This window comes from Ptychodera flava, chromosome 19, assembly GCF_041260155.1.
Source record: "Ptychodera flava strain L36383 chromosome 19, AS_Pfla_20210202, whole genome shotgun sequence".
NCBI lineage: Eukaryota > Metazoa > Hemichordata > Enteropneusta > Ptychoderidae > Ptychodera > Ptychodera flava.
The window spans coordinates 179,248-195,854 of NC_091946.1; the positions used below are offsets into that span (position 1 = coordinate 179,248).

Sequence of the window (16,607 nt, forward strand, 5' to 3'; positions counted from 1 at the left end):
AAGCCACACCCACCAAAAACTAATCAGTTCTTGCCATTTGCTAACTGAATCTATGTACCAGATTTGATTCTGATCTGATGAGCCGTTTTTTGAGATATCAGACCAACAGACCAGACAGACAGACAGACAGACAGACAGACAGACAGACAGACAGACAGACATCGCTGCGACACACAGTACAATAAATTACCCACAATTCTCTTTGATTTGTATCCATGAAGGTTACTTTTCTAAAAACTTTTTCAGTTCTGCATGTAAGCACTAATGTGCAGCATCGGAATAAATGTTAAATAATATCCAGTAAAAGAACGTTTAGAAATTTCAGTGAAAGTTTCAAAATAACCATTAAACAACCATGGAAGTCATGTTCTGTAGGTACAACAAATGCCATACTTTTTAGGCAAGTTATGACGAACTGAAGGGGTCATTCTCTGAGAAAACTTAGAATCGGGTCAGTCACAATCAGGGTGCGCTAGATGATTTTTATTTGTTATGGACATGTATCTGCTATTCAGACTGATATTATATTGCTTATTTGTTTCTAATAAATAGTAATAGTTGTAACTAACTTGGTCACATAAAGAAATATTGCATATATTGTGCAGGTTTGGTTGTACATGCACAAAAATGCCTTTAAAAACTGTAAAAATTAGCGTTATGCTGTTTCACTTCAAAATGTACTTAATTTCAAAATGTTTTTTGGAACACAGTGTTAAAATTGTGGAATTTTTAGCTTACATATGTTATTGCAGAATACCTAACCTTTCTTTCACAAGTTATTTCATGTGACTATGTGCATCGGAACAGAAACTGTGGTATTTTTACCAAAACTGTAACATCGTTATGTTTTTTGTGTTTTATGACCATAAGTACATATACCTTTAGTTTATATGTAGAAAAATGGATAAAATATTGTAATATTGAATTTAATTCCAACCTCAACATCCATGGCAAGCATTTTATACACCAAAATTTAAGTAAAATTGCATATTGTACTGTTTTGTGAGTAAATGAAAATGGAGATCGTTTTGGTCGGAATTTCTTGTAGCGTCCGTGACACACTCATATCTTAAGGACAACAGGAGTTATAAAAGATCTGATGTCACAGGCCTGAGTGTCAATAGGTGCCTACCTTAAATAAACAAATTATATAATTACTGTCCCTTGCGTTCACTATTAATATTCCTAAAATATGGAAATGTAGCATCCGTGACGGTGTAGCGTCCGTGACGGTGTTTACTACATAGTCATAATTAATAACCATTTAAAACATTTTAAAGCAGTTAATCCACTGAAACATATAAATACTAGAAGTGTGTATTGTGTGTACATACATGGAGGTGGGTTACAAAATGTCTTCAAGGCATAAAATTGTAAATTTGCACAAAATCGATTTTTTAAAAGTAATAAAACACTCAAAATGTTATGTTCAGCCTTAACTGTGACACTTAGATTGGTGTTTTTTAAGAATGCAGTAATTATATTGAATATGTTATTAGAATTCTAGTGAAAAGAACAATGAATTCTGTGCTGTATATGCATTTATTATTGTGTATTCCATTTCAATTCATTATGTCACGGATGCTACAATAAAATGCAAACATTGTTTTTCAGATTATAAGCCAATCTAAATGTGAAATAACCACCACATTTTGTATAAGGGCAAGTCATCGTTGATGACACAGTCCCCGCTTATCCATTTTGTTATAATCTTTGGTGTCTAGGTAGCTGTGGTCTAGGTAGCTGTGGAATGACATTGATGCAACGGGTGCATCAGGCCTGTGACTTGCATAATAAAGTAATCTGAGGAACGTTCAATAAATGACTCATCTCTGCCGGTAATGACAACTGAAGGAACTTTTGATTACATCACACATAACGATGCCCTCACTGCCTCTAGTGTCATGATGGCACATACTATACACACGGTTTGGTGGAATTTTCGAAATGGTATGGGATCGGGTATGTTGTTGTAATCAGCCATTCAGATCATAGAATGAAACAAATTAATGTGCACAAGAATGCAGCCATAGTATTTTATCTTTGTATCACGTTTGAACAAAATCAGTCCATCGAGGGACAGTGACCTATGTTTATGTTTTAAAGACATAAAAAAATCACACCGAAATTGAAATCAAATGGCTGTCTATTGACCATATGGATCATTCATAGCATAAAATTAGTAGACATGCATATGTATGCCATAGTGCTTTATCTTTGTACCAAGTCTCAACAACATGGGTTAAGGAATATTTGCATATGATTAAGCCTCAAAGACATGAAAAAATCCAAAAATGACCATCTGGCAGCGATATTGGAAAAAAATGACAATCTGGCAGCAATATTGGAACATGTCACGAAGTAAATTGACATGTATATGTATGCCATAGTGCTTGATCTTTGTGCCAAGTTTGGACAAAATGGGTGTAATGACCTTTGAATTACGCTTCAAAGACATGCAAATTCCAACAAAATGGCAGTTCTGCAGCCATATTGGATCCTATAACAAGGTTAATTGATACATGCATATGTATGCCATAGTGCTTTGCCTTGTGCCAAGTTTGAACAAAATCAGTTCAAGGATGTTTGAGTTATGGTTCAAAGACATGAAAAAATCGCAAAAAAATGGCCGCCTCATGCCCATATTGGATCGTATCGCAATATAATTTGACATGCATATGTAGGCCATAGTGTTATGCCTTTGTGCCAAGTTTGAACAGAATCGGTTCAAGGATGTTTGAGTTATGGTTCAAAGACATGAAAAATCGCAAACAAAATGGCCGCCTCGCGGCCATGTTGGATCGTATCGCAAAATAATTTGACATGCACATGTAGGCCATAGTGTTATGCCTTTGTGCCAAGTTTGAACAGAATCTGTTCAAGGATGTCTGAGTTATGGTCCAAAGACATGAAAAATCGCAACAAAATGGCCGCCTCGCGCCCGTATTGGATCGTATCGCAAAATAATTTGACATGGATATGAAAGCTATAGTGTTATGCCTTTGTGCCAAGTTTGAACAGAATCTGCTCAAGGATGTCTGAGTTATGGTCCAAAGACATGAAAAATCGCAACAAAATGGCCGCCTCGCGGCCATATTGGATCGTATCACAAAATAAATCGACGTGCATCTGTAGGTCATAGTGCTATGCCTTTGTGCCAAGTTTGAACGAAATTGGTTTAGCAGTGTCTGAGAAACTGTTGATGACGGACGGACGGACGGACGGACGGACGGACGGACGGACGCACAGACGGGACCCAATCTATAAGTCCCCGCCGGACTTCGTCCGCGGGGACTAAAAATGAGGGCAACTCCACACATCGGCTCTACCAAGATTGTTTAGTATTACGCTATGGTGAATAAAAGGATCATTGCATTTATTTTGTGTGGAATACATGGCGAGACACCGGTGAATCGATAGTGCTTTGACCCTAGTCATGTGATCTGGGTCCCCGGTAAACCGGTTTGTTGATTGAGTGATTCGTCTTAACGGCGTTTCAGAACCAAAAATGGGGTTCCTTTATAAGTCGTTCTCTTGTTTTGTATCCCCACCACTTGGTTGTGTGATGAAGTCATCTTCGTCCTCGAGTAGGAGAAGCCAGATTTGTTATTGAAAGAGTTAGCCACTATTGACTGACTCTATAGTGAGCGATCTGGTGTGTGGTGTCATATATTATAAATAACACGACCCAGCATCGACCGGAGTTTCTGGACGCTTATAAGGATTTTTGTTTTAGGGCATATTTTGAGCGTTGCTAGTGCTCGTTATGTTAACAGTAAATGTTGTACTAATCTGAAAACGATTACTTGTTTTAGGCATTTAAACCGATTAACCAAACTTTTGGTTTTGTGTCAATTTTTCATGGACTATAGATTTCGGGTCGATATTGGTGCCTGCTTTCCGGTGTTTGAAAAGCATGTTGTGGAAGGCTGTTTCGAGAAATAAATCTTTTTCTCTGTGTTTAGCCATTCCCAGGTTTCATGGTTTCGTAACAATATTTGCTGTAAATGGCCTTTGAAATCGGTGTGGTCTGAGGAGAGTATGGTTTTATTTAATTCATGCCGCCAACTTTGATTACTTATATGGAAGCTCTCTCAGTTTTTGATTTTCTTTGCCAGATGATGTTTTCTGTACTGCTCAGCAAATAGTTTGGTTGATTGTAGTACCAATTCGATTACAGATTTCATCTTGGTTTTATACGATAAGTTGTGGCATAAAATGTAGACAAATTCATAAAAGAAATTCAGTTTCCCCGTTGTTTCAAATAAAACCGCTATCGTACACCTTTTAACTGTTTGAGCGATATGGGCAAAGTGTGTTTGAATAAACTCACTGGACTTTTCGGTTGTCGTGCCGGATATCGACGGACTGCTTACTCCTTCACATGTTGGTCAAAGTTACATAACAAGCTATAATTTTGTAAGAAGGATTTGTTTTAGATGCTCGTTTTATAGACCATGAGGAGTGTCGTCAGAATACGACTCGAGGGTTGATCCCAGAAGTAAGCTCAGCTGCAGTAATTTTTTACTCCAACTGATTTTTGCAGTAGTTGCTATAGCTTTCTTGTTCAATTTAAAGAAATTGTCAATGTTTTGACACAATTTTCACAATTTAAATGTTTGATACAGAAAGGTTTTGGAGAAAAGAGAAAGAAAAAACCAGATTGTTAATTGCTTTTTATATTTCAAATTGACCTAACTTTCAAGTTTGATTTTGGTAGCGTCCGTGACAAAATTACATGTCATACTAAACAGAAAATATTTTAGAAAGAAGTTCATTTTGATTACACTGAATGGTATTAATATTGTTGCTATAGCATGGTTAATTCATGACAATAAAACTTTTAACTACAGCATACCAGCGGAAGGACATAGAGAAGTTGAAAGTCCTTTTAAAAAATATGATCAATATTGTTGTATTTCTCACTAAACTTGAGGTTGTGTTTATTCATGGAAAAATGAAGTAAATCATACCAAGTATAGCTTATTTTAATGCCAATATGCATCTTTTATATTGTAATAACATAAGAAAGCATTAACAAATCATTGTTTAAAATTTTATTATGACATTTGTGTTTCATGTACAACATTTCTGTAGCGTCCGTGACACTGCGTCGACCATATAAAACTATGTGCACTGTGGTAATACTAATGACGTTTGCTTCACCAAATTTTAGGAAGATATGCCCCATACCATAACCTTTCAACATATTATTTAACTGGACAGTTATCATGAACTTGAAATTTTGACCTAAGTGACACACTCTAGCGCACCCTGATTGTGACTGACCCGATAACATTTGCAGTCAAAACCAATAAATTTCAGGCAAGTCCAGTCTGCAGTTACTCAGTTCGATATCGCACAATCGGTCCAGCGAAATCAATGCATGACATCACAGGTCAAGTCAGGTCATTATTTACGACGAAGTGGTCACTCCCACTCGGTTCATACCATACATGAGTGCACTGTGCTCATTTTATTTTGAAAAATTATTAATTTAATTATTTTATCAAGACATAAATATGCCTAAAAATGCTTGGGCAAGTCTATCATGGCCTCGCCATGCTGGCAAACCACGGCCATGACGTCACAGGTCGACAGGTCAGTCAATTGTGGCGTCTGTGTTCTAATAAGAAATTGCAATTCTGGCAAAACAACTTAGACAAACTAAACAGTCTACATGCCAACAATTCACATGATATGTGGAAATTGATCAAGTACTTAAAAAATAATGATAAAGATAATAATACTGGAGATTGTGTCTCAGCAGAAACATGGATGGAATTTTACAAAAATTCTTGCTCAATTGAAAATGACAGGTATAATGATTTCCAACAGCAAATTATTGATAGTTTAACATCTGAAGAAACTAAGAATCAGGCTAATCAGCAGCTGGATAAGTCAATAACAACTAATGAAGTGTTATCAGCAATTAGAAATTTAAAAAGTAAACAAGCGACCTAGCGGCCGATATAGCTCCGCTGTGTTTATGTACAGAATAACTATTTTTGATACATGTTGATAAATAAGGTGGAAATCTTTGATAACTCAATGCAGTGGCCAGAAAAAAGTGGCTAAAATAAGCTGCAAAAATACAAAATTGAAGATTTCATCATACTTTGAATATATCACATCCGATCATCCCTAAGAATATATCAACCAAAGCTATCTGATGAGTAGTTTTTTGAGAATAAAATAGTCCGACCAACAATGGCAACAATTGCCCCCAAAAATAAAAAATTGCAGATTTCATCATAATTTCAAAACATCACACTTAGTTCATATATAGAAACCTGTATACCAAATTGCAAAGCTGTTAGACCAGTACTTTTTGAGAAACGCATTTTTTGACCAAAAATGGGAAAAATTGCCCCAAAAATTCAAAATTGCAGATGTCATCATTATTTCAATAAATATCATTTAGTTCATCTATGGAAACCTGTATACCAAATTTCAAAGCTATCAGATAAGTAGTTTTGGTAATACACATTTTTTGACCAAAAATGGCAAAAATTGCCCAAAAAATAAAAAATTACAGATTTCATCAGAAATTCAATATATATATACTAAGCTTATCTGTAGAAACCTGTATACCAAATTTCAAAGCTATCAGACCAGTACTTTTGAGAAACACATTTTTGACCAAAAATGGAAAAAATTGCCCCAAAATTACAAAATTGCAGATTTCATCATTATTTCCATAAATATCATTTAGTTCATCTGTAGAAACCTCTATACCAAATTTCAAAGCTATCAGATGAATAGTTTTGGAAATACACATTTTTTGACCAAAAGTGGCAAAAATTGCCCCCAAAATACAAAATTACAGATTTCATCAGAAATTCAATATATATTACTTAGTTCATCTATAGAAATCTGTATACCAAATTTCAAAACTATCAGACCAGTACTTTTTGAGAAAGACATTTTTTGACCAAAAATGGCAAAAATTGCCTTAAAAATGCAAATTTGCATATTTCTGCACAATTTGAAGAAATCTGAAATAGATCATCCCTAGGGACATATGTACCAAATATAAAAGCTATCTGACCAGTAGTTTTGAAGAAGAAGATTTTTAAAGATTTTTTTACCAAAAATGACAAAAATTGCCTTAAAAATACAAATATGCAAATTTCACCACAATTTGAACAAATCTGATTTAAGTCACCCTAAGCAAACTGCATATCAAATTTCAAAGCAATCGGACGAGCGGTTTCAGAGAAGAAGATTTTTTTACCAAAAACACCAACAAATGCCCCAAAAATACAAATATGCAAATTTCACCATGATTTGACCAAACTGAAGTGAGGTCACCCCAAGTGAACTGCATATAAAATTTCAAAGCAATTGGACTTGTGGTTTCAGAGGAGAAGGCAATTGTTGACGGACGACGACGGACGCCGGACGCCGGACGCCGGACGACGACGGACGACGGACGACGACGGATAATCAACCTATTTGATAAGCTCCGCGTCGCTGACAGCGGAGCTAAAAAGCAGCAGGGATGGATGGGTTTTGTATAGAGTTGTTAAAACATGGTTCCTCCTTTCTCTGTAAACCCTTAGCTAAATTATTTAATGTAGTTCTAGATACATCCAATTTTCCAGACATCTGGAATACAAGCATTATGACACACTTATTTAAAAAAGGAGATAAATATGACCCGAAAAATTATAGGGGCATTTCTGTCGGAAGTTGTGTAGGAAAAGTTTTTTCTTACATTCTAAATGAAAGGCTAAATAGTTTTTTAGATGACAATCATATTATACATAATAATCAAGCTGGATTTCGCAAAAACCATCGCACAATAGATCACATATTTACCCTGAAGACAATAATACATAAATATATTAACAACAAGTCATCGTTGATGACACAGTCCCCACTTGTTAATGGGTACTTTGATTACATGTCCTCAGAGAGGATAGAGTCCTCTTCATTAATTAGGTCTGTGATAAAATACTTTGATACAGATGGCACTCAATGGCCAAGAATGAGTTCCATGGTGATGAAAACATAAAACCAATGTAGGCCACCATCCTAAAGTTCATAAAATGAGTCTACTAGGAATTAATCAACAGGATGTTGCAAAACATTTTTGCATACAATCCTAACACTTAACAGATTATCAGTTGTACCATATTTCATAAAGTTTGATGCAGTATTTACAACACTATGAGATCAACATCTGTATCAAGTTTCATCACATTTGACGTTGTATTAATTTGTGGCTATATCACCCTAATTAGGAAAGTTCATTACTTATGCAATTACAAATTAATTAAAATGACACTGATAAATGTCTTTTTCAATGTTAAAGCAATGTGAGCTTAACATCTGTACAAAGTTTCATGAATTTGATGCAGTATTTCTTGACATATCAGCCTATTTACGAAACTTCAATAATTGACATGTTACTGCTACATGACGTGAAACAAATTGAGGAGCATATGTATGAAATAGGTCAATGTCCTTGTACCAACTTTGAATGATACTGGTGGCAATATGTCTGAGTTATGGCTCTGTACATAAGAAAATGTAACAAATTCACCGCCATGCAGCGATATTTGATCTTACTGTTTAAAAAATCAACAATATATGTACGACATAAGTCAATGTACATGTACCAACTTTGAATAAGATCAGTTGAGACTTGCCAGAGTTATGGCTCTCGACATGAAACAACCATAACGAAATTGCTACCATGTGGCCATATTGGACCATCTCGTGAAACCAATCGATATACATATGTATAAATAAGTCAATGTCCTTGTACCAACTTTGAATAAATTTGCTTGATACATGTCTGAGTTATGGTTCCGGACATGAAAAAATCGGAAAAAATGGCCACACGGCGGCCATATTGGATTGTATCACAAAACAAATCAATGTGCATATGTATGACATAGGTCGATGTCCCTGTACTAAGTTTAAATAAAATCGGTGAATAAAATCAGTTGAGACGTGCCCAAGTTTTGGCTAAGGACACGAAAAAATTGTAACCAATATGGCTGCCATGCAGCCATATTGGATCATATCATGAAACAAATTGACGTACATATGTATGACATAAGTCAATGTCCTTGTACCAACTTTGAATAAAATCGGTTGAGATATGCCTGACTTATGGCTCTGTACATGAAAAAATCGTTAGAAAATGGCAGCCTGGCGGCCATATTGGATTGTATCACAAAACAAACTGACGTGCACATCTATGACATTGTTCAATGTCCTTGTACCAACTTTGAATAAAATCGGTTGAGATATGCCTGACTTATGGCTCTGTACATGAAAAAATCGTTACAAAATGGCCGCCTGGCGGCCATATTGGATCGTATCACAAAAAAAATTGACGTGCATATCTATGACATTGGTCAATGTCCTTGTACCAACTTTGAATAAAATTGGTTGAAACATGTCTGAGTTATGGCTCTGTACATGAAAAAATCGTTAGAAAATGGCCGCCTGGCGGCCATATTGGATCGTATCACAAAACAAATCCACATACATATATATGACATTGGTCAATGTCCTTGCACCAACTTTGAATAAAATCTGTTGAAACATGTCTGAGTTATGGCTCTGTACATGAAAAAATCGTTAGAAAATGGCCGCCTGGCGGCCATATTGGATCGTATCACAAAAAAAATTGACGTGCATATCTATGACATTGGTCAATGTCCTTGTACCAACTTTGAATAAAATCGGTTGAAACGTGTCTGAGTTATGGCTCTGTACATGAAAAAATCGTAATAAAATGGCTGCCTGGCGGCCATATTGGATCGTATCACAAAACAAATTGACGTGCATCTGTATGACATATGAAGTAATTCTTGTACCAATTTTGAATGAAATCGCTCCTTGCATCTCTGAGATATCTGCGTGAACGGACGGACGCACGCACGCACGCACGCACACACGCACGGACACGACCAAACCTATAAGTCCCCCCAGACGGTGTCCGTGGGGACTAATAAGCAGAACATTTATGTTTGTTTTGTTGACTTTGCTAAGGCTTTCGACTCGGTATGGAGAGTTGGTCTTTTCCATAAACTTCTCAAAAATAACATTAATGGCAAATTATACAGACCTATAAAACACATGTACACCAACACAAAAATACACATCAAAACAAATAATTTTATCTCGCCCAGCCTGAAAGTTGAAAAAGGAGTAAAACAGGGCTGTGTTCTAAGTCCTAGTCTGTTCAATTTATATGTCAATGACTTGAAAACAAATCTAGACAAAGTAAATACTCAACCACCAGTGTTGAATAATACCCCAGTTAACTCATTATTTTACGCTGATGACCTAGTCTTAATCTCTACTTCAAAAGAAGGTTTGCAAAGGGAGTTAAATACACTACACACATTTTGCTCCAATTGGAAACTTGATGTTAATTTACAGAAAACCCAAGCAATTAATTTTAGTAAATCTCCTTTGGTAGATAAACACTTATTTAACTATGGTAGTACATGCATCAAATCTGTTAAGAGCTATACATACTTAGGACTGACAATTAAATCAAACGGTAGTTTTAGTGACACAATTACAAATTTGGCTGATAAAGCAGCAAAATCTTTGTATAGTTTAAAAAGGGTTTTATTGCACAACAAAAAGATAAAATTTTCCCTACATCTTTTCAATGTTTTCATTAAACCTGTTTTACTGTATGGCTCAGAGATTTGGGGACAAGATTTCATAGATTACAAGAAGTGGGATAAATCAGCAATTGAAAAAACTCACCTCAAATTTTGTAAGAACATTTTACAGTGTAATAGACAAGCTTGTAATGCCGCTGTGAGGGGTGAACTAGGACAATTCCCACTTCTACTTGAGATCAAACTTAATATTGTTAAACACTGGCTTCATATCGTACAACTGCCACATTGTAATCTTGCTAAAGAAGCTTTCTGGAGCAAATGGTAAACAACACTAACAATAGATCCTGGTTTAACTGTTTAAGTGCTTTAATTAAAGACAATGGAATGGACTTTCTCCTTGATAAGCTCCATCACTTAAACACCACAAAGTTATAACTGGTTTAATGAAAACAAATTTAACAAACAATTATGAAGTCTTTCGGAAAAAGTTGATCACTGATGAAAATAATAAATTAGAATGTATGCCAAAATAAAACGTATTTTAGATTAGAACCCTACTTAACACAGTTGCAAGGTGAGAAAAGAAAATTGCTCACCAAACTTCGCATTAGTAATCATGATCTAGCAATTGAAAAAGGGAGACACACTGTTCCAAAAACCCCAATTACTGAAAGATACTGCAATCAGTGTAACACCAACAGTATTGAAGATGAAACACACTTTTTATCAGTCTGTCAGAAATACAAAGTCCAAAGAAAGTACTTTTTCAGTAAAATCAATTTCCCAAACGACGATACTGAAAATCAGCTTATTTCTCTACTAACAAAACAAGAGTTATCTTTTAATGAACAACTTGCAGATTATATTTTTACTTTATATAAACAAAGAAATACCTAGTTATATTTATTATTAGCTACTATTATTATACTGTAATACTTTATCTTTATCGAAGAAAATTTTAACTTATTTTTGTATCACACTTTTATTGCCACAAATGTGATGTAAATCCTATATTTACAAGCAAGCAATAAAAATATTATTATTATTATTATTAATAACTTGCCGCGCTGCATCGCGGTGATCTTGAAACGTTTTTGTGCCCAATTCAAGTCATGTATCAAATCAGGATCTGATCCGGTATTCCGCGGTAATGAAATGAAAAGACAAGACAAACTCATAATTTGCGTGACGGTAGCTACACTTGACGATGACTTGAGCTTGTTGTACAAGATACACAGATCGGATCAGAGGTCAGACAGATCGCGTTTACAACTCTTTTCTCTGAGCGACTGGAAATGCACTGCAGTGTATACGCTGTTTGCAAATTTTTATCACAAGATCGAATATTTCCTGTGTTTTTTCCAGCATTGTTTTTTCTATAAGCAAGTGTAACTCGGCGTATTCAACTCCGAGTAGGTCATGTACTCGATGTATACAAGTCCGAGTAAGCAGTTTTACTCGGAGTATGCAAGTCCGAGTACTCGGACTTGTAAGTCCGACTCAGTTTTGGAACTCGGAGTATGCTGTTGAAGGCACTCTTACATACCTCTGGAGGCCAACTGGGACCAGTCCCAGAGTGCATTTTGAAGCCAACTGTGACTGGTCCTGGAAGCCAACTGTGACTGGTCCTGGAAGCCAACTCACTGGTCCTGGAAGCCAACTGGGACTGGTTCTGGAAGCCAACCAGGACTGGTCCTGGAAGTCAACTGGGACCAGTCCTGGAGACCAACTGGGACCGGTTCCAGAGTGCATTTGGAGCCAACTGGGAGTCCCACCAGTTAGCAGTCCCAGTTGGGGGTTTGAGCTACCCTTACATACCTTGTTGTAATTTCATCTATTTCCAAAATTAATACATGGGTATTGCATAGGGTCATTGAGGTAACCAAAATATCACATGGAGGTAGTTGGGAATCACAAAGTATCATAATACTGTCATATCATGTATGCACGTAAGAACGGCCATGTGTGACGCTAAAAAGAACTGATTGGTATCTTGCCAAATTTTTGGGTTCAGGAGTTTCGTTATCTTAGGCAAAAATCCTCATGCCAAACACAATTTTTCCCTCACATTTTGTAGTTTTAGAGCAAGCAGTGAAAAAATGGACTTCACAAAATTTAACTAGCCACTGGCGGGCCGGCTATTAGTAAATATTTTAACTTCGGGGCTTGTGACTCAAACATGATTTGCTCACCCCTGAGAAACTTTCAGAGGAATCATGTTCAGACCGTTAAAGTTAGCCAAAACTTTTGTATGTTAGACATTTTTTTATTAAAGACTACCTGATGATAAGGAAAGAAAACAGCTGTAAAATATCATTGGGAACTGTCAATGAGTCATTGTGTTACACGGCAAGGGGCCTGGCAGCTACAGCCAGACCAATGGTTGTTGTGCTGTTTCATATCCTAAACTTATAACACAAAGTTTGATCAAATTGAAACTTGTGATATGCAAATGTAATATCAGAGTTTTTGTCATACTTTAAGGTAGAACGCACCTCGGGGACAGATATTCGGACTCTCAAACTTTTACAATTTTTTTCTGATATACCAATTGTGGGGGTTCATTTTAAAGCTCTTGGTGTAAGAAAACTTTTTACCGGCTTAGTTTTTTGAAATTCGAAAATTTTATTTTTCTTCATAGAGTTAACACAGGGATGGCAGCCATTTTGAATTTCAAATATCGATAAATCTTGGGTAATTTGTTTCTCTAGTATCAAAATTTGCACGGTGACCCCCGATTTTTATTCTTGATTTTGTAAGAGAATGGATGAAAGATTCCTTAATGAAAGTTCGAGCAAAAGTTTAAGTCTTTCACTTTCGAGGTGCATACTACCTTAAAGCATCTGGTCTTGTCAAAGTACGCTAGTTAAACATCAGGCAAGCTTAAGGTCCCTCAACAAAATCAGGGCTGTCATATGGTTATCGATCTGAAGCAGACACAATGCAGATCACATGATCGACCTGTTCGACTTTGTCAGAAATTAGAAACATTTTTGCAGGCTAATACCACAGAAAAATTACAAAATTAGTGTGATGACTTTCATGTCACGCACAGGCTTTTTTCTATGAAATATTTGTGGCAAAAATTGCCCGGAAATACAGGAGCAGACTTTGCATACATTGACTCTAGGTAGAGAGACGACAAACTTTCCAGAGGGTTGACTTTGACTCCATTGGAAATAGGTCAAACTGGCAACATGAATATAATTACGCATGTGCAAGAAAACTTCCGGTGACATTGAGGAAAGGGTCTATTACAAACACAGACATCTTATCAAACTATAAGGCACATCGTAACAATAGGGAAGCAGTCTTTCCCAACCAGTGTGTGGAGAGACTGTGCCTTGTCTTACAGCCTTCCTATTTCTCATGGAAAAGAGATGGCACGTGCAGGGTAAGAGGGCACATGTTCTGCTTTAAATCACAGTCCCTCCATGCATCGTAACAATAGGAATCCAAGAATTTCCTAATGGGTGTATGGAGAGACTGTGTTTAAATCAAGTGCAATACCAGAAAAGTATTGTATTATTTGAGAGACTAAATTATCTGTCCCCAAGGACATATTCGTTGGTTGAGCTAAATGTTTTAGCATAACTCCAGTGACAACTGTAGACACAGATCTTCACATAAAGCTGATAAAGCTTATCACTTAACAGTAAGTTCTTACTTTGGAAGGTCTTCCAATTCAAAAAAACCATCACTTGTAATGCCATATTCAGCACCTGTACAAAGATTTAAAAAAACACATAAAATAGTCATGAATTTTTAATGAATTCTCAGCATGTGCAATATATTTCTCTTTACGAAATTATTTCATGAAGCATCCACTTGATTTAACGAGGTGACCCAGGGGCAAAGGTCAATTTTAGCAATTTTTTTTAATTTCAAATTTCGAACCCCTGACACATGGCCTTTCTTTTGGCAAAAATTGTTCGGTCACATCGTACCTGGAAATTCCTCAAATATTATTAAACTTGCAAACTATTAGCTACACTGCGTGCCATTATTTCCCTTTTGTCTCAACGGTCGCGGATTACCGACCACAATATCTTTGATAAACACGCAGAGATTATGTATATATAGTCTTCGCGGTATAATGCGCATGTGCTATCTTCACTTGCTATGCTCAGCGTTCTCAACTCTGCTGGTAACGGTACGGCAAATACCTCCAGCAGACCAAAGCCATCAAAAAAAGCAAACGAGGGCCACAAAAGCAAAAGCAAACCTGAAAAGACGGCAAGGTGCGCAAAGGTTGATTTAAATGTAAAACCGTCCAACTTTGGCTCATACTGTAACTAAGAAAGGCTTAACACTGTGGCTATGCCGCTTATGCCGCTTTAGTCCCTTTTGATTTTTGTCACAGCTCAAAATCATTCTCCTACACCTCAACCCCAACCAGTTTATGATATGACCCATCACAATGTCTGCAAATCTTGACAGACCGAAGTAAAAGTTGACACCAAAGAACACTGGTTTTCAAATCTAATACCTTCTTGATGAAGAGGTAATAAAATGGGTATTCTATGTAAGACACATAAGAGCACATATAAATAAAGTTTGAAAAAATAACACAAGTCAATCTCTCCAATCGTACTGAAGGGCGACAAGTCTGCAGCACAGTGCAAAAGCTAAGAAAATACATTTTTATGACTGACATTTTATGTTGTCACGAGTTACATATGTTCATCTCATCTTGAGGAAGGAAAACTAGCAACTGACGTTACGTTCGCATAGATGTCGGTGCTAACATGAACTTGACAATCACTTCTCACAAAGAACATGCATAAATTGCCGATTGGGAGACAGTTAGGGACTGGTCAGTTTCTTCGGCGGGGGGTGGGGGGGGTGGATGGATTATTTTTTGCTGACGTCAAAAAGTGGCTGACCCCCCATTCAAGCTTTCGAAAACTCATGGCTGCCGAACCCACACCCCCCTCCCCGGTACGCGCGACAAAGGTAAAACAAAAGGTGGAATATAAATTGAATAATTCAGTATGTGTGTATATATATATATATATATATATATATATATATATATATATATATATATATATATATATATATATATATATATATATATATATATATATATATATATATATATATAATTTAAACATTCAGTCATTCTGTGTTTTAATGAAATTGTTGTCATGTCAGTTGTAAGATAGGAACTTAAAAGTGTCAATTCTAAAGTTCGTCATGCTTTTTATATGAATTGCAGATTTCGTAATGATCAATACACTCTGCAAAACAGACTTTCAATTTACAGACATCAAGATATATCTGACATAATATCTCTGATATGTTAATTTACTGCGCCCAAAGGGCGCGCCGAAAAATCTGAAACATCCAGATATCTCTAATATATATACATATCTGATATATGAAAGTCATGTAGCTGAAGGGTATGCTGAAAAATATTGTTTGATATTTTAAAGAAATGCGCCAAAAGGGCGCGCCAAAAAATTTTAAACATACAAGTATTTCAGAGAGAGAGAGAGAGAGATATATATATATATATATATATATATATATATATATATATATATATATATATATATATATATATATATATATATATATATATATATATATATATTATATATATATATATATATATATATATATTGTTATGTAGGTCATTTTCCCCCACACTCATCATGACCTGAGTTCAATTAGTCTAGAACATTCTCAAGGTCACTGCCCTTAATGACCTCACAACCTTGAATTCAATTAGTCATGTTTGGAATGTTCTGGAAATCTACTGAGTTGTGCAAGAGAGATAATTTCAGAACAGTAATTAGCATGTCAATAAAAGTTCTAGATTGCTCTTATATGCTCTTATGTAAGCACATGTGTATAAATAGGCACGTGCACAGCTTGCAGTCAGACTTTTGGGATCGAGTCTCTTGCGTGTTACTTCAAGTCTTTGGAAACTTCAGCAGTAGTAATATTCAAGACTTTTCAAGACCTTCACTGCCACACTGGATTTTTACTGTGGAC

The 16,607-nt window shown here is 36.0% G+C and overlaps 1 protein-coding gene across 1 annotated transcript in view; it reads right to left on the reverse strand.

The window, feature by feature from the left end:
• The window catches only part of LOC139118319 (glutathione reductase, mitochondrial-like), a 195,071-nt gene that overhangs the window by 114,378 nt on the left and 64,086 nt on the right, over nt 1-16,607 (reverse strand). The window contains exon 4 of the mRNA XM_070681575.1: nt 14,272-14,326. Within this exon, the coding sequence (XP_070537676.1) occupies nt 14,272-14,326 (55 nt within the window). The remainder of the gene's footprint in view (nt 1-14,271; nt 14,327-16,607) is intronic.